Here is a 20,019-nt window from a genome sequence, read left to right on the forward strand (position 1 = left end):
CTCTGTGAAGAATCAGGAAAAGTGACAAGTGTTACAACTGTTGCTGTCCTCCATCAAGGCTTTTTACTGTGGCAGTGTTCTCTAATTCTGCTTTTCTTTTTCAAGTCTTGGTTTAGTGTATTTCCATTAGTTTAAGAAATGAGTGGTAGTTTGGCTTCTAGAATTGCAGTTGTGCAATGTAGAGCTTTTATGCTAAGGTACTGGTGACTTTAGTCATGTGGGCAGCTCAGAAGAGGTTGAGAGGTGATACTTGTTGATGCTCATGTATGAGTTTTCAGAATTGAAGATGTTTACATTAACAGTGTTAGGCTAAACTGGGAGTATTTTTACATGGTATCTTAAATGTGACTCATTCAAATGAAAGTAGTGGCTTGGCCATAGGCACATGCATAGCTTCAAAGCGAATTGTCCAGAAGGTTTCAGTGGAGCTCATCTGAATTGTTGCTTTCTAGTTTTAGATTTTGGAACAGTCTGTTCCATAGAGGTTTTCCTAAATTGTAGTTTGTACTGTAGTGAATGAAGCCTAATCTCTGGAGCATGAAACTCTTTCTAAGGAATCAGATCTGCTCTAAGGGGTTGTTTGCTAGGATTTGTATTGTAGCAACTTGTGCTGGAAATACTTTTAAAGTAATTGGAGGGATTGGGCTCCCCAGCATGCTGCAAAACTAAAAGCCCCGAAAGGCATCCTTTTAAGAAATCTATCTGGCTTTGATCATTTTTTCTGTTGACCTCAGAGATCTGTCACCTGCCATTATTTTTCTAGTAAGATAACCTGCTAGCAATGTGCGTCTTGCATTGACAGAAATGGATTGACCTGTCAAAGCAACATTATGTTCCCCCCTCCCTTTTATTGTCTCTGTTTGTTCTGCTTCTCACTGTATTCACTGCTAGAATTTGTCCGCCTATGACGAGGTGGACTGGAAGACTGATTCAGCTTAATTGTTTTCTTAATATGTGTTACAGGATCACAGGATTGATCTGACTTTGCTACCTGATTTGCTATATGGTTGTCTGCATCTGCACGAAAGTAGAGTGAAGATTAATGATTGAGGATTTTAGGAGGAGGACAAGGAAATGGAAGCACAGCTTCCTATGGTGGCAGTACTGGCTTAAGCTGTAAAATTTCAGTGTGACTTAAGTCTGCTTTGTCAAGTTCATGCTGCATGAGGTTCTCTACTCTTTTTGATCACCTTGGCAATTCAAAGGAATTTATTTAGATCTACAGATGTATGTTTATGTTCCAATTGTTTCTGTTTTAGATTGGCATCTTTGAGGATTTTCCTGCGTATCTTAAATTGTTCAGTAGATCACAGCTTCTGTTACAAGAGTCAGTCTATACACTATGAATATCACTGCCGTAGCATTTTGGAGGGAAGAGTGGAATCAATGGGTGTAAAAATGTTTTTGAAATGGCAGTATTCTCTTACTGAACAGCTATATCTTTTTTCCTCACTACAGCTATAAACATCAAGACAAAATTACATACTCCACCAAAGTGGCAGGGCACATATATTTAACTTTCAGAAATTCCTGTTATCTTGAGTGGGTGATAACTATCAGCTGATGAAATGTGACTTGCTTTGTCAGAAATACAGTAGGGAAACTTACTAGTCAGTGTTGCCTTATGTATACTTTAATCTTCAAAGTGTTTTGCAGTATTGGTAAGCAGCCTGTGAATGCAAGTTAAATGAAGTACTGATGTAGCATGCTCCTAGACTGATAACAGATAGTTGAGTGCCTCTTACATTAGGAAACATGGCAGATTTTAATATAAACATGAGGTAAGTGGCTCTGTGGCCTTGAGCAGACTGCTTAGTCTGTTTGTGGAGTTGGAGACAATCAGGCACGTCTATTTTTCAGATGTAGTATGGCAGAATATCCCTTCCATGTTTGTGGCAACTATACTGCTGCATGTGGTATTTAGTGGTTCAGCAAGACAAACCAAAAGGCTCCTGATGAAGATAAGCAAAGGCAGTAGGTCAAGTCTGCTCTGAACATAGGCAGACATTTCAGAAGGTACTATCTGTCTCAGGAGGCCCTTCCTGCTATGGGATGGCTTCTTGCAACAAAGAACCATGGCTAGTGCTGGACTCCTTGCGATTCAGGGCATATATTATTACTTTTGCATTTTCCTCCTGTGACAGTCCTGCAGTCAGAAATGACTGGACATCTTGCTGACTGTTTGGGGAGGTAGGGAGAAATATGTTATAAGCTGTTGGTCAAAATGATTAGATAACATGGGAAACAGTGCTTATCAGTAAAGAGATTTCTGATGCTGATATTTCTGTGAGTAGTTTTGCTGAAGTTAGGACTTGAACAATTGGAGGTAAGTCTCAATGCCAAGGAGGGCAACTTAACCCAGACTTAAGGCTATTTTTTATTTTAGATCATGAAATGCTTGTTTTTCTGCTTCAAATTACTTTTTTTTTTTGATGCTCTTAGTCTGTTTAGTAGATCCTCATTATTATGGAATTTAATGATGTGAAGCACTTGGTTAGCTAAATGCCATCTAGTCCTTCCTCTTTGCTAGTGGTAGCAGCAGCAAAAGCAACAATTGTAGTATGTGCATTTTAAAGCTGCTGCTCCTGTCTCTTGCCAGAATTCTAATTTTCCTGGAGGAGGACTTGGGGGTGATGAAAGTCTCAGCATGCCTGTGTCTAAAGAATGTGCTTGCACTGGCAACTGCTGTATTGCTGTAATACAGGCTTCTGCTGATGCAAATGGAGGCTTAGACTGTTTAGATGAGTGAGGTTCTGCTGTTGTCTCCTAGTGTTCCCTCTTTCCTCTCTCTTCCTCAGAGCCACCAGACTTACTGTCTTGGACAAGTCTACACATCTTAATATTATGTAAATAAATTGCCATTTGGAGCTAGAGACTTAATTGTATGCTATAAATGAAATAAAAATGAGTTAGAAAAATTTCCCATTTGCTCTTTCTCTAGCATTCTCAGTTGCAAGCTTAGGGTACTGTAAAAGAGTGCTGTTTTAACAAGTATTCCTTTATTGTGTGTCATGGTAAGATTCCTAAATATTTCTGAAGCAAAGCTGAATGGGTTGAAAAGGTCAGCGACTAAAACTGAAGCAGGACATGAGGAAACAAAACTATCTGCATTTTAGCAATGTCTGTTGCAAGACTCAGCTGACCTGTATGACTGGATTACGTCTGGAAAAGTGCTTTCCAGTTGCTGCCTATACTGCATGAGATAGGATTTTCTTTGTTTTAACAGAGGTTAAGTATGTTTTTTGCCATAAATGAGCATTAGAACTAGTTACAGGATGTGTTTTAGGAAGGCATAAAAGCGTATTTTCAGTATTTATTTAAAATTGAATAGGGTTCTGCTTCTGTACTGGGGAAATATCAAATGCGGATATTACTGGTGAATCTTCATGTTCTCTAGACCAAAGTCTTACAAGTAGTGTTTCTGTGCGAGTGTGCAGTATATGCTTTAATCTTTTTATTACCTCTGCTAGTTTCTTTAAAACCAGCCAAATAGTTCATTCTGTGTGCTCAAGTCTTTACTGGGACTATTGAAGAAGCAGTGCTTTAATTCTGATTTAGATGAAGTTTTACTGTCTCCCATGGTGTTTTCTCTTTCTTGTAGTAGCTTCTAAGCAACCTCTTTCTGCTATAGTGCTCTAATTTAAGGCTACTTTGAGTAGTTTTGTACATAACGGTATCAAAACATGGTGGGCAGCGCCTCCTGTTCTGTATTTACACTTTTAACTTTTACTGATGGTAGCAAAACTGATACTCAGTGGGCTTTTAAGGGGCTGCAAAGAATGTGCCTGTTAATCCAAGGAATTCATGGAAGTTATGGTTGTGGTAGTAACTGGAAAAAGGAAGGAGTTTTGACATGCTGCACTGTTGACATCATGTGACTGCTGGCTGCTAATATGAAATAAACCTTTGTTTATGGAGGGGTAAGAGTTGAGGTTCAGTGATAGTAGTTGCTAATGGAGAAGAATGTTGGGTATGCATGTCTTTCTATGAATCTCTAGTTTAAAGGTACAGCTATTCTACATATTTCTATTTTGACCATTTCTATTTTGACTGTACGCTTTAGTACTGGATATTTGCAGTCCTAGGATATATGAATTTAATTTTGCAGTTCTTTTCTCAAAACCAGGTTTCCACCTAAGCCCCTCTGAGCCACGTTACTGAGTCACAAATGACACTGTTCTTATTTTGCATGAATTTTATTTTCAGGAAAGGTGAAAAGTGCAGAGGCAGTACCTACGTAACTTCGTCAAGATAGCTCTGTTTCATCACAACAATGAGATTGAGTCTCTGTGCGTCACTTCCCTGAACTGTACCACTTGCTAGTTATACAAGCACTTATTTCTGTCAAATGAACTCATTGGATATAGAAAGGAATTCTCCTAAATGGGACAGCACAGTGACTGTTCTTAAAATGCAGTGCTCTTCTGGTAGTTTAATCTGTGCTTTAGTATTCTCTTTTTCTGACCAATGACATTTGATTAGAATAAATCACTTTAGTCTCTTCCAAATTGGCGGTGGGTCTATCACTGTCCAACATATCATTTGCCTATTTGTATTGGTTGAATCTAATTCTAGGTGAGCTCTGCCTTGTTGAGCAGTCATGAAAAGCTAATGGACATGTCTTCAACAAGCTGGTACTGGAAGAAGTAAAACAGTGTTTGGTGCTTACCATTAACTGTCACCTGCATGTTGTCTTCTTTCATTGCAATCAATGATTTTTGCTTTTCCACCAAAACATTTGAAATTTGGAGTCTTTAAAGAAGGAGGAGCAAAAGAGGAAATCAGAAGGAGCAATTCCTTCTGTTAATGATTTCGCTCTTGCTACTATGTCTGTCTTTGTGCATTAATCTAGACTCTCCAGTGGGTAACATCTCTTAAGCATCTTGGATAGGTAACGTAGACCTGAAGGTTATTCAGGTAATGTCTGGCTTTATTATGTACAAACTGATTTACTTCAAGTGGATCAATAGTAGTATAATTCTTACTAATTTGCAGTAGGAACTGAAAATTTCTTTTATTATGCACATGTAGGCCATCTTAATTCAGAAAAAAGTAAAAATTCTTACCTGTGTACTTTGAGGCATATGATTTCCCAGTTGTCTTATATAGCTGAAGATACTGAATATTTCTTCTTTAAATTTTCTACACAGTCTCAACGCTTCTGAAAACTATCCCCATTTGGTTGGGCAGCAAAGAAACTTCCTGGCTGGTTTTGAAGATGGGAGAGGGCTATCTGGACCCAAGGAAGGACTATCAGTGTGCTTCTGAGTGTAAACCAAGCCCAGAATGGGGAGACTTCTGGAAGGAATAACCAAGTCCATTTGGGATCTCTGTCTATAATTCTTTGGGCTGAAGTTGTCTGTCCTGTGTCCCTGTGTGTGTTTAGCTTCAGGGAAAAAGTTTAAAGTAGATTTGAAATATGTCATAAGACTTAAAAAGCAAGCTCTTTCAATACTACATTGCTGATGATAGTACTGAATGAATAGGACAGAGGGATTTTATTTTATACCAAATTGCTCTTGATAAATTCTCTTCTGAAAGTAATTATTTTCCCTTTTTGTAACTCTAGATGCGGTGGTCTTCAGCTAACTGTTCCATGATGCTTAATCTCAGACTTTGCTAGTTAGACTTGGTTTTTAGTATGTTGTTTGTAAATGTCCTAGTCAACATAGTCCATAAAATCTGTTTCTTAGGTATTTGAAAAATATTTGCTTAGTCCTCCATTGTAAGCCTTTCACTAACATCTTACAGGAGGTAAACACCCCAAGTGAGCAGAGGGTTGACGTGTGGAATCACTACTTATCTAGGCAATATCTAGCTTTGCAATTAGTTCTCTGAAATGTTGGTGGGTGTGAAAGAGCTTTGTCTTACCAACTCTAGCTTTCATTTTAACAGTTCATCCTCTGTCTAACTTTTCTGTACATGGCATTTCCTCAGAGGTAATTAGTTGTGATACTCTAAAAAGCTGTAGTTTTCTGAAATACTTGCGCAAGAAATGAGGTTGAAACTTACCTCTAGAGTTCATAGGAAGCAAGAAAACTCTGAAGAACAAATCTGCTCTTTTACAGTGGTGTGGCTGTTGTTGCTCTTATTCTTAAGAATAAAACCACATATGGATTTGATAAAGAAACATTAAAATTTGGGGGGGAAAGCTGTACAACTGCCTGTTGCATTTAGCAACCTATAGACACTAAGGCTTTCCAGGTTAACCACTTTTAACATCTTGTTAGCTGGATTGTTGGATGTGAAATGTACAGGATGCATATTAGCCTTTTTGCACAAGTCCAAGCTGCTGTCTGTGTAAATAAAATGTTTTTAACAGAATGAGAAAGCTGATGAATATCTGCTTGCTGACATTACTTAGAGCTGCATAACCTTGCAGCTTGGGTTAACTGTGTAACCAGTTTCCTTTTTTGGAGGTGTCTAATTGTTGTCGCAGGAGTGATTACAGGTTGGATTACTAAGCAACAAATGCTTGAAGTTTATGGGCAACTGAGGTTTCTGAGCTGACTTTGAACATACTTGTGAACTGACTGGAGTGCGGGTTACTATAGTCCTTTCTCAGAAGAGAGCAAGAGATCTGGAAAAACAAAACAAACCATTTAATCTTAGAAAAATATTTCACTGACTTTTTTTCTCATTCTCTCTCCTGTGCAGACATTGTGCTATAGAAGATGCACTATTATCGATACTCTAATGCAGAGGTCAGCTGTTGGTACAAATATCTGCTCTTCAGCTACAACATTGTGTTCTGGGTGAGTACTAAATGTAGAGATTGAAATAGTTTGTGGTCATTGGGCAATACCTCAGTTTCAGTAGCTTCCTACAAGCTCCTTCAAAAGAGGACTAATATATTTACAAGAGAAACTGGTATATGGTATAGGTTCTGGGTGTTTTGGAATTGAAGAAGCCTATTCCATCTAAGAAAGTAATTATTATTGAAAATGATATGGATACTAGTTCCTCAGTTCTTCCTCTTCTTTGCCTCCTCTTTGTACTCCCTGTTCTGAGTGAAGATAAAGGAACAAAGCAGAGAAAACTGCCTGCGTTAATGTTTTTATGGAGAAGGGGAAGATCTGCTTTGAGGATTTGTGGAAAGAAAATAGTGTAGTCTTGGCTACTGCTCACTAGGTCTATCTTTTAAGTAATACAAGCTATGAAATATTAGTTGTGTTTTGCTGGGGGAAGGTTAAAGCTTCCTTTTCTGAGTGCACTTAACTGATATGTTAGGTTGTTTGCATTTTAAAGTTAGGCTGTTTGCATTTTAAAGGAAGTCTTTCAGATCTTCTGATCTTTCTGTTGGAATGAGGCAGCTGTAAATGCATTATGCAGAAGAGATAAGGGAAGTTGCCTCAGAGATGTGTCAACAGCTGACTCTACAGTGAAGTCAAGATTTAAAAAGATCATTTTTGAGCAACAAAATTGTCTGATAGTCTTGAAACCCTTAAATAGGAACTAGCCTGCCTGTAATGTCATTTTACTATTGTGAATGTGAAAAGGGCACAAAAACACAGAAAAAAATGTGTTTAAAGGTATTTAACAGACAATTGAGATCACTGAAGCACCTCATTACCTTACAAAGAAGGATATTTAAAGATGACTGCATAGCATTGCATTAGAAACAGTATCATGTCACTGAGGGGGAGGTGAAGGTATATCAACCAGTAGAACTTTTTTTTTTTTTTTTTTTAGCAGCATTTGTAGTCAAGCTTTGAGTCCATGCCTGAAGTCATGGGAGGACATAAGCGGTCATGGAGAGGTGCAGATGCAGTGACTTGCCAAGTGCCTGGCAGCTCTAATTCCAGATTAAGAAATGTTTCAACTCTGATAGCCTTTTCTAAATACATTTAGGTTTTCTCAAAGCCAGAAGGATCATACAGAGAATCAAAGTACTGTATGTGGCTGAAGCTGACTTGTTCAAGTTGAGAATAAAAACTGATTCTCGTGATCCTGACTTGTCTGAGATCAGTAGACTGCATTAATATTATTAATTGATACATTAAACAACTCCATCTTAGCTCCCTATAATTTAAGATATAGGGAACTATTACCTAAATCTGTTTTTCTTAAACAGCATGGTTTGTCTGAACAAAATATGTATCTTGCTCATTTTTGTCAATAGTATCTGCCTTCTGAGAGAGACAACCTTGTGAGCTTCTTGTTCATCAATTTTCTACTGTCTTCAGTCTAAGTCTTTTAGAGGGCCAAGTAACATTGAAACTGCAATATCTGGATATCATTTAAAACTATAGAACTTTAGCTACTGTCACAACCCGCGTAGTTTTAACAAGCTACTGTAGCATGAAGCTGTGTGTGGGGCGGGGAGGAGTGGATAGCAGCAGCAAAGCTGTGTACTTTGTGTAGAATCTTTATTCCAGTGAAGATTAATTGGCCACAATATTTACCATAGAGCAAATGTTTGAGCATTAGTGATATTTTTCCCCTAGTAATTGAGGATTTTCATCACAGCCTCGTGTGTCATAAATTGTCTTCATAAGTTACCAGATCTGTACTTATTTTCCTTCCTCTAATAGTACACTTCCCTAGGTCTGTAGTGGAGTGTGGTGTAATGAGAAGCAATATTTGTTGTGCATTCCTTAAAGTTCTAGTTTTCAGTGAAATAATTTACTAAACAGAGATTCTTAAGCAGATAGTGGGTAGGGAGGTGTGTGAAAAATGGATAGAGGCTCATGTTCATGAATATGTATGGTTGTTATAAGGACGCTAGTTCATTTCTAGTGAGCATGTTGTGAAACAATTAGTGTTTTTGTTGAGGGAACAGCCTTTATAGAAAGTTGAAGTTTCTTGATGTCTTTACTAGGAAGACTATCAATAGTCCTATTTCTTCACAGAAACACATTTCATCTTTCTCTGTTTTCTTTTTTCATTCCCATGCAGAAAAAGTTACTACTCTTTTCTTTTTTTCCAAAATTCTTCGTTCACAGTATTCTCTTGAAATAAATTATAAAGCTCTGAGGTCTGGTCTTTTGCATAAAGAATCTTTAAAAATGAGAGATGTAGAGGAACTGAGGAGAAATTGAAATAGTTTGTTTCAGCTGATCTACTGAGTGGAAGAGTTGGCTCTCTGAACAGGTACTAGTAGTCTTGCCAGATTGCTGTTTTAGTGTTCTGAGGCTTGCACTGAGAAGTTCGTATCAGGGCGGCCTAGTAAATATGTGCAACTACAGCTTTTTTAAACAAGTGTGGCACTATAGTTGTAGAACAGGCTGTATAAACTGTGAGTGGGAGGGTAGGCACTCCTATAAACCCAGCACATGAATCTTTTAGTTGACACAGTGGTTGACACAGTTATGGTAACAGGCTTATTGGGCTGACTAGTCTAGCAGTCTCTTTAACTGGACAGATCAATCATTTGTAGACCTAGGTAAGTTTCCACATGCTTTAAAAAAAAAACTTAAAATGAGAAGGAAGATGTAACCATCATTTGAGAAAGAGTTTCAGGAGGAAATGTTAGTTTTTTTTGATTGACTATTTTTCCTGGCTTGCAGGACAGATATGCCTGTGTGCTCTTATCGGTAAACTCAAATCTCTGGTTTGCTGAGCTCAGAAGTGAGTGCTGCAGTAGCTGAGCTGTTAAATGCTGCCTATGGAAGTAGCACAGCTGCACTGGATCAGGTACAGGATTGTGCCCAGAAGCCTTGCTGAATCTGCTGCCACTGGTTGTGGCTGAAAGTAGCCCTGCTGTTCCCCTCTGCATAACACTATTTCCTCCTTTCAGGTCATATATTGAGTGTCCATGTGGATATGTAGCAAAACGGATCAAGAAGCTGATCCCAACTAGAACAGATCTTTTTTAGATTATTTTTAAATATTACAGCTCAGAGTTTTTCATGATTACTTGCGTCAGAATGAGGATGGACACACTAAGCATAGTTTGTTGTTGTGTGGGGGTGTTTTTTTTTTTCCTATTCAGACTCATATTGGAAGTATGATGGTAGCTTGCTTGTCTCTCAACTCATGGCACAGTTTATCCACAGACTGGATGATCTGCTTCTAAATGAAGATTTTGTTCTTCCACTGTGCTTGTTGAAAATACCAGACTTCTCTGACTTTCCTGCAGTTGCCCTAAAGATATCAGTGACTCTATAAACTTTGAAGTTAAAACACATTGTGTCTTTTAGTGACTAGTTTACAAGCTATATAAACTTCTAAGTAGATAGTTGCTTTTCTTTACAGTTTGTTTAATGCTTCAAATATGGTTCATGTAGGTCAAAATGTAGGACTAACAAAATGCCAAACTCAAAAGGGACAAATAGGATTTTTTTTTTGTGTGTATATGGGGAGGTTTACTGTATTTTAACAATGGCAACCCCAGAGCCTAACTGGCCTTTAAAAATCTGTAACACCTCCCCACCCCCAAAAAAAGGTTTTGTTATGTGGGCAACCTGACAGTACATTGTTCAGTTCATCTTGCTTTATCAGTTGTAGTTTTGTACTTATGATTGGTTTGCAAAGTTGTTTCTCAGGTCTTTGTGCTTGTCTTTTCATAAGAAAGGAATGAAGGTCATCAGAATGGTCTGTCCTCCCAGATGTGTCTTTAACACAGAATTCCTTTGTTTTCCTCTTGCTTTTAAAGCCTGTTATTAAGATTGAATCTTTTGAAGTACTCTCTTCATCTGAATGCTGATGAAGCAATACTGCAACCATTAAGCTAGCCGTGGAGTGAGCGCTCAGAAGGTCAAGTAAAATTGTTATATTACAGCAAAGCTAGACTAGACCTCTCATTGAGTTTTAAAGTTTTTTGCCAAATGGCTTTATTTGGCACAATAATTGATTGTAGTAATGTAAGGTGAAAAGCTTGATTCTGGCACCTTTCTATGCTGAGTCATTTTACATTGAATGAATCATTTTGTGAAGGCCCCGCAGACAGGTGGTAATGATGACATGACTGACCCAGGGTGGAGTGCTGTGGTGTCCTCTGGCATGTCATGGCACCATACTGCTCTAAGCTTTCAAGCTCCCACTTAGAAAGCTCTATGGGATAAATGGAAGTGCCTCGATCATGTCTATCTTTTGTGCTCACCCTTCTGTATCCAGCTGATTTTTCTTGAGGTAATCCAAGAATACTCTTCAAGCCAGAAAGTAGCTATTCAAGTCCCTCTATTTATCCAAGTGAGATAAAGAATTTCATGTGTTCTCTGACAAAGCCTTTTAGTAATAGGCAAGTTCAGTGCCTCTCAGGTTGGTAAAATAGCTTTTGGCTATTGTCATCTTGATTTATCTTCTAATTCTGTTTTTTGTACATGGCTCATAAGGGTTTGGGGGAAGCAAAAATTTTCACTCATGCTACAGAAGACTCCCAGCAAACGTTTTTGCTCTGAACCTGATGGTGAAGGGGAAAACTACTCTGAACTCAAACAGAAATTTGAACTCATTTTTAGAAATTAAGAAATAGATTAGTGCAAGACTTTCTTGACTTCCACAATTTATGTAGTTTTTCAGGATCATTTTGCAAGGTTGTACTGGGAAAAGAGGAGAGAATTTACCATTAAGTTTTTTCCTCACTCCAAGAGGAAAAGTCTGTGAAGAGGCAAGGATGGGAAAGGAGGAGTGAAGAGGCAAGGATGGGAAAGGAGGAGTGAAGAGGCAAGGATGGGAAAGGAGGAGTGAAGAGGCAAGGATGGGAAAGGAGGAGTGAAGAGGCAAGGATGGGAAAGCTGCAACTTAGATCTGAGAAGCAAATTAGATCCCATTTTCTCAGTTGTTAGGGTGACTCTAATAGTTTAGTCAAAGGAATTCCAAGTGTGGTTTGGAATGGATTATGTTTAAACTAAATGATCTTCTGTATGGTGTCTGCAGTTCTTTTTGAGCTTCTGCTTCTTCTGAGCAGAACTTAAAGCCCAATGCAGTATGTTAACATCATGGATTTTTCAATTCTAAAACAGGAGATGCCCAAATGCTGGTTACTTGTTCTAGTTTCCTGTTTAAAGGAGTGCAGTGGAGTTGTCATACGTGCTTCCATCCAACCTGTCAGGCAGTATTTAGCTTAAATGACTAAGATTTAAAGATGAGTTGTGTAATCCAGTTTGTTCTTGCTTAAAGATCGTTTGGATTCTCATAAGAGGCGAACATCTAAATATCTCCTGTTACCTTTCATGTGTGTGTGGAGGGGGTGAGGGGGAAGGATGTTGATCTGGTTGCTCACTGTCACTCTGGGAACAGTTCTCAGCCACCCATTCTGCTATTCATGTGGCCGCTTTGGTGAACTGATCAGTTCCCAGCATGTCACTTGAATGCCTCTATACGAGTGGCGACGAGGGGATGTTGTCCTGGTGCTAGTTCTCTATGTAGAACTTTAGAACTCTGTATTGAGCATGCTCAGTTGAGCACAACTTTTGAGGCTGTTTTTGTCAGCACAGTGTTTACAGTAGTTTTCAATGATATACTTTAAAGTCTGTGTGCTGTATTTAAAACAAATAGTATTCAGTTAAATAGCTGCCATTTCCCTTGCAACTTAGCAGTCTCTGTAGTCACTGTTGTGGCTGATGATTTTGTGTTTTTTCTACAAAATACATCACACTTGGCTGACTTAAGTTAACTGAAAGAACTTAATGCATGCAGTTTGGCTGTTGCTAATCAATTTGAAATCATTTAAGTCTCGCTTAATCTCAAAGAATCAACATAAATAGGTCTAAAACTTAAGTTTATTTTTTCTCAAATTAACTAATTTTTTACTTGCAGATAGTTTGTATAGATCCTCAAAAGTAATGCTGCAGAAGAAAATATCCTGGTCAAGTGAAACTGAACGTTTTGTTTTAGAAAGTGGAAGCAAAGTTCATGTTACTACTTTCAAATCTGACTTTTTTGAATATAGTGATGATGCACACATTCCTCTTGTGCACCTATCGTCCCTTCCTTCTGCTACTACTTGTACCTTTTTAAAACTGAATTGTGATTTGAAAGAAAGAAATGGAGTAATTTATCTAGTACATGGTGATATCTTTTCTTGGAGCTGGGGAACCAGTAATGAGCAAAACAGCCCTTTAAGAAATAGCTGAGGCTTTTAGTTCTCCTTTTATTTTTCACTTATTTTTTTCAAGACTCTTAAGAGTCTTCACAGTACACATTTCTACTACTCTTGTTTTTGCACTGAAAAGAATTGTTTAACTTCTGGTATTCTCTTTACTCATTACTGATACTGTAATTTTTTTCAGACTAGAAGGGTGGAAAGTTTACAGAAATCTTTTCAAATGTTCAAGTAGTGTAATGTTTTTTAAAAAGCAATAGCTAGCATTGTTTAATTGGATACTCAAAGCCTTCTACTCTGTAGGTAAGGCTAAAGCATGTTAATGCAAATCTACTCAATAACCAAGAAAATCATTCCACGTTAGCTAAGGTGGTAATTAAAATGAAAGGCAGTCTGAGGATGACAATCTGCTTATTCAGTAATAGTGTTAACATACAGAATGTGGAAGACAGTATCTGTGTTCCTAGTTCTTTTTGTTATTTCACTAGAAGATAATTCTCAAGATCCAGCTGCATATACTGTGTAATTTATTCTGATTACTGCAAATTATAGCAGCTGTGTCTTCCCCTGCCTTCCAGCATTCCTGGTGCATTTGGAATGAGGAAAGGGACAAAGAAGCATCAATTTCATGTACTTTTACAATCTAAGTGTTATACAGTAAGTTAGTTTATTAATTTCTGTATTTTTTTCCTTTGAAAAGTCATTGTGGTTAGACTTAGGGGTGACCTGGTCCACTATTTCGTTTATATCCATGCGGCGCTTTTGTATCATTGTTAAAGTTACTTTGATTTAAATCTTCACTTTAAATGTATTTAGTTGCTTCTGTCTGAATAGTCACAGTACTGTTGCTTATTAAACAGCATCTGGAAATTTAACTTTGCGCTGCTTTGCCTGCTTGCAACTCTTTTTTCCATGTGTAGGTAACAGATTTATCTTTTACATTTGTGTTTAAGCCCTAAAACATGGTATGAGGCTTCATGCCCAGAGGGGTGTGTACCACTGTTGGAGTAATTTTTATAGAGTAGGTTGAATAACTGTTAGCCCTTTGCCACATCCCAGCTTTCCCTCCCCCCCACCCCCCAGCAGAGGATACCTGGAACGATCTCATTTGACCTGAGCATGATGTAGGGTCAGCAGCAGTAAACCCAGCAGTTCTTCAAATCCACACCTCTTTCTTGTGCAAGTGGGTCCCATTTTCTGTTTTGCCTGTGCTATAGGGAGTTGCCTGTAATGCCTATCTAGTTCAGATGCTGCATTTGCTAGAGGAAAGGACCTCTTTTGCAGGAAGGCTTTTTCAGTTGTTGGACTTCACTTGTCAATGGGGCAGAGGAATTTAATTTGGGTTAAATGGGGAAGAGGAAGCAGCCTGAGTCCTTCATATGGTTAAGACAGACTTGTATGGACATGTTAGGCTAGAATGTCACTTAAAGTAGGCCTGCATGGATGCAACCCTGTCTAACATGCTCTAGGTGACCCTGCTGAGCGCGGAGGTTGGACTAGATGATCTCCAGAGGTCCCTTCCAACCTTACTGATTCTATGATAATGGTTGAGAGAAGGAATGCAGGCTCTCCCAGGTCAATGGAGCAGTAGTGTCAAGTATATATTTTTTTCTCTGCATTCATTGCTAATCAGGCATTAAAAAGAACTACTTGCCTGACTCTCTCAAATGGACAAGGTTTTTCAGTACAGTAGAGAAATTTAGTAGGAAGCAAATAAATCTTGGAGAAGCAAAGGAAGCAAATAAAAGAAAATCTTTGCAAAGCAAATAAACCTACTGTATATGAGGAGGATACCGAGGAAATTCAAATAAACCAAAACTCTTTTTTCTAATACTGGTTGTCAGCTTGCAAATAAGTACTAATACTTCCCCATAATCAAGCAATGCTTTGCTGCTAGGGCAATTTAAATATGGCTGTGTGTCAGTAGTCTCTTTATTATGCTTTGGCAAAAATTCAAAGTAGAACTCGTCATAAATCTGAAATTAAAAATAGCATTTCTTACAATAATAGAGAGTGGTTAACTGAAACACTTCTAGTAATAGGCCCTGAAACTTTCAGAGCGAGGCAGCGTTGCCTTGTATTGCTATTTGTTTAAGAAATAAATGATCTATTTGAGCAGCACTTCTTGCAGAAGTTTTGAAAACTCTTCTAGAGAGAGGAGTTAGCTTGATCTGTCAAGATGTCATTTTAGCATGATTATTGAAACTGCGTGTTATAGATGAACTGCATGAGAAGAGAGAAAAAGGGTGAAAGATTAGGGCAAGGATCTCTTGCTTCATTTGAGTGAATTTAATTCAGAAATATTCATTATACAGACATCGAAATTGGTGTAGTGTTTGTTCGTTGTTAATTAGTTGCTTAGTAAGTGGATAGACCATTACTTAAGCTTAATTCGAAGGAGTTTAAACAAGGTTAGGAACTGGAAGAAAAGTTATCTAATAGAGGCTAATGTTATGAGCCTCAACACTGAAGTTATGAAAAATCAATTGCAGCTACTTTCAGTCTGAGATTGTACAATAGAATGACTAAATGGGGAATAAGCTAGAAGTAGTGCATTAAATTCTCTGAAATTTTTTATCAGTGTGCAGGGGTTTAAAGCACAGTCACTGGGCCAAAGATAACTCCACTTGCACAGGAACATGTGGAACTGTTAATTTAGCAGCATGTACTTCTTGAATAATCGACTTCAGTAGTTTATAAAAAGTTCTTAAGGTGGTAATGCTGTGGAATAGAAGAACTCTAAATCCCCTTTCCTAAAGGGATTGACCTGTGGGGAAGGATGTCATTACTATTGCCTGGGATTAGAGGCAATATTTGTTGTCTTTCTGAGTAAGAGTCCTACAGGCTGCGTGACTGGGTATGTGTTTTCTCATTCATTGGTAAATCTAATTCTTTTTTTTGTCCCTTCAGCTGGCTGGAGTGGCCTTCCTTGCGGCTGGTCTGTGGGCATGGAGTGAAAAGGTAAGTGTAGAAATGATTGATGTTACTTTGACTGTCCCCCTCCTGCCTTTCCTCTGTCCCACAAGTAAAACTTTTTTCCTTGGGAAGCAGCAAGGATTAAAAATAGTGTCTGAACAGATGTTCAGACATGTTCAGATGGCCTTAACTGAAACTAGCTGGAGTTTCATTCTGCTCCCTGATAGTGTGTTAAGTTGTAGTCCTTGATGTTTAGACTTCTCTGTAAACTGAACTCAGGGTTTTAGTGAGAATTTAATCTTTATATAGTCTTTATGATCTAGTTCTTTTAGAAAACGCATTTTCTAAAAATATAATGCTCTCCTCACCTCTTCTTATTGGGAAGGAATAGCATTTGAGAAGAATTTAAAAGGTACCTTGTGTGTATGTATATGCATGTGTATGTATATCTATAAATTTTTTTAAAAGCACACACAGTTACAGATGTGACAGACTTAGGGAAATTCTGGGACAAGTGTGTAGCATTTACCTAAATCTGCCGCAGCACTCTGGCATCACTTTGTTCCACTTCTGAAGACTGGAAAAAAATGGTATTTCCAAAAATTTAGATGGCAGTACTTTCTGCATGCCAATACAGGTATGCTGAACTTGACAAAGCCTCACAGTAATTTCTTGTTGACCTGCGTGAAAAACAAAAGAACCTGCTTGAAAGACAATATGATGGTGGTGTTTTTCCTGGTAGAACTAAGAACAAAAGTGTACCTAGCCTTTCTTTTTGTTGTGACTATTTTATGGCTTTCAGACTTCTTTCTTATGTTTTTCTGCTGCTGCTAACCATTTTGTCCAGCAATTTGGAGCAAAAATATGCTAAGTGTCAAGATTGGCTTGATAGTTGCCAACTTGCTAAGAAAAGTAAGCTGCCTTATCTCAATTTTGAATTTAAAATTCAGCTGTAGAATTTGCGTTACTAAAGGGATGTCTGAGAACACCTTAATATTTATTATCAGGCTATTGTTGGAACCAGCTTTCTGAGGGAATTCCAGCTTAAAGCAAACTGTTGTCTTCCACCTTTCTCCATGGAGCTGCATAAGTGATTATGTGACTATGTAGAGGAACAAAATTGGGGAACATGATCCAGCTGAAAAAGAAACCTTGGCCAAAAATAGAAGTCGGTTATTCAGCTGAATAACTTCTTTGGTCAGGGGAAGTCTGTGCAGCTATGTACCTACATACTTCTGTTACAAGAAAAGAGGCAATATTATATGTGGAAATTAGTGGTTTACCCCCTTAATATAAATATAAAGCCATGACCTTAATACTACTGCAAGAAGTAGGGAAAAGTGACAATTACTAGCAGACTTGATCTGCAGCATAGTTATTAGTAAAAGGCAGGTGCCCTCACTGTGAAGTTATGTTGCTGAATAGGTAATTTTCGTGTAATGTTTCCTTATTCAAAGTGGCTATACAAAGAATTTACCCATGTATCACAAGGCCTTGGATTTCTCCACTCATTAAAAGTGAAAGAATTTTATGATGAATTTAATGCTGAGGTGATTTTTTTTTTCTCCCCTCCCTTATGTGCATGCGCACACATCTGCACAACCAGGTAAATGTTATCACTGGCATATTGTGAGTAATCTAGCTCCATGCAGGAATGTGTTCACCTCCTATTCTGTAACAACAGAATTTTCTGTCCCTTGCTTCAGGGAGGGAGTTACCTCATCTTGAATCTGTCATCTTATATTTAGGTAATCTCTTCTAGTAAAGAAGCACATGGGATCTGTGTGGATATAAATGGCTAACTCTTAATTACTTTCATTTGCCAAATGGCCTTTATGGTACACTAAACTTACTGAAGGAAAAACTTTGCTAAATTTGTTGTTGGTTCTTCCTATCTTTATTTCATAATGTCTGCCTGAATTATTTCTACTGTCTGTCCTATTTTAAGTAAATTACTTGAACTTTGCCTGCAGTTTTAAACTTTTGAATGGTTCATGAAATCTGTACTTTATTTCTCACCTCACTTTCTCTATACATACATTCCATCATATTAGTGCCATCCTTCAGCCCTAGTATGTGCCTGTGGTGGATCTGCCGTTTTATAGATGAATGTCTCTGTGAACAATAGATGAGAAGAAAAATTCCTGAATTCCAGAAGCTGGAATATGCTGCAGCCGTAAATAACTTTAAGGTGGCTGAAGTTTGGAGCATCCTAACTCTTAGTGCATTGTGGACTGTATTGGGCTCCTTTGACTTCTCTGCCCTTTCTTTTTCCAGTAGGGCTAATCTTCATTTTTGACTTCTCAGCAGTGATTGGTCTGGATTTAAACCCTGTGCATGTGCTTGAGCTAGCAATATATCCGAAGGATCTTGCTGTTTCCTGTGCCAAGTGTTGAAAGAATCTTATGTAAAGATGTTACCCATCTGAGTTGCAGTGTCTGTTTGCTGATACAGCAAATCAGTTTCTTTAACTTGAGTGTCTAATTGGCCTGTCCATATGTTGTTTTAGCAGAGTTTTGTTATTCTAAACAAGCATGTAATTGTGTAAGCTTTAACATTTTATCTACTTTTAAAAACAAGATGGGAGCTAATCTATCATGCAAGGGATATTGTGAAAATCATCGAGAGAAAATGAATGCGACTTTTATAAACTATTAATAGAAGCAAGAGAAGTGGCACTGAGCCATCTCAAGAAAACAACTTTCCTAAATAAAACCATTTCAAGAAGGACACAAAGATACAGGAAACTGGAGACTGGTTAGTCTGAACTTATGACAAGCTTATGGCTGGGGTAACAAATGGGGTCAGTATACTGGAAAGCACAACCCTTACTTAGGGAGACATTGACAGGCCTTAAATGGGTGGACAAACTCATGGAGGTAAAATAGCAAATGTGAAGTCCTGTGTCTGGGTTGGAATAACCTGATGGATCTGTACAGGCTTTTGGCTTGACTGCCTGGAAAGCAGTTTTGTGAAAAAAGTGGGCACCTGGTGGAGCAAAGTTAAATACCAGTCAGCTATGTGCCCTTGTGACAAAGACAGCTAACTGCATACAGGGCTGTATTAGCAACAGCGTGGCTAGTAGTCGAGGGGAAAATATTCTTCCAACCATATTCAACATTCTTGAGACTGCATCTGGGATACTGTGTCCAGCTTTGGACTCCCCTGTAGAAGACACTGGCATACTGCGGTGAGTCCAGATAAAGGTTATCAAGATGGTCAGAGAACTGGAATGCATTATACTGAGAGAACTGGGTTTCTTCAGTCTTGAGAGAAAGCTGAGGGGAGATTACATCCTCATCTACTCCTTCCTGATTAGGAAGGTGTATGGAAGATGGAACCAGTGGTGCAACATGACAGTGAGATGCAACAGGTACATATTGAAATGCAAGAAATTTTAGTTATTAGGAAAGATTTCTTCACTGAGGTTGACCAAACACTGAAACAGTTGCCCAGAGAGGTGGTTGTATCTCCATCCTTGGAGATACGCAGAACTCAATTGGGCAAGTCCCTGTGCAACCTAATCTAGCTGGACATGATTTGAGCCAGGGAGTTAGACTAGATGACTTCCAAAGTCCCGTCTGTTAATGGGTGGTGGTAAAATTTTTAAGACAGTACATATTTGCTCTTTGTAGCTAATGCACTTCATCCAAAATGATAATGCTTAGAAACATTTAATAGAAAAGTGGTAAGCAAGCAAAGCATGTACAAACTGGAGTTTTATTCACTGTTATAAATGATTGAGAGGAAGACTTAAAGCTGACTTTTATTCTTGGATTTTCTGATACTGTGACTTCAACCATTGGGCTTCATTTACATATGCCTCCATTTCCTATTATTTTCTTCTTTTTTGAGATGTTTACCTGTGTAAAGTTCTTCTGTGTCAGTTTTCTTCTAATGCTGTATTTCAAAGACAACACTTTTATTATGTATACATGTAAATTTGGATTTTTTTTTCTAAGTATTCTCTTAGGGTATGTGTTCTTTACGCTTCTAATCTAGCACAAATACTTGAGTAGCAAAATGAATTTATATTCCTTTGACAAAATTAAGTTGTTCACATGAATTGTGAGCTTTGAATGTCTGTGACATTTTTTTTAATATTGAATATAATT

At 38.0% G+C, this 20,019-nt stretch overlaps 1 protein-coding gene across 1 annotated transcript in view; it reads left to right on the forward strand.

The window, feature by feature from the left end:
- TSPAN14 (tetraspanin 14) overlaps nt 1-20,019 on the forward strand; it is a 44,396-nt gene that overhangs the window by 9,258 nt on the left and 15,119 nt on the right. Inside the window, exons 2-3 of the mRNA XM_062579785.1 lie at nt 6,658-6,755; nt 15,899-15,949. Coding sequence (XP_062435769.1) covers nt 6,675-6,755; nt 15,899-15,949 — 132 coding nt within the window. The 5' untranslated portion in view covers nt 6,658-6,674. The remainder of the gene's footprint in view (nt 1-6,657; nt 6,756-15,898; nt 15,950-20,019) is intronic.

The sequence above is a fragment of the Rhea pennata genome, chromosome 7 (genome assembly GCF_028389875.1).
Source record: "Rhea pennata isolate bPtePen1 chromosome 7, bPtePen1.pri, whole genome shotgun sequence".
NCBI lineage: Eukaryota > Metazoa > Chordata > Aves > Rheiformes > Rheidae > Rhea > Rhea pennata.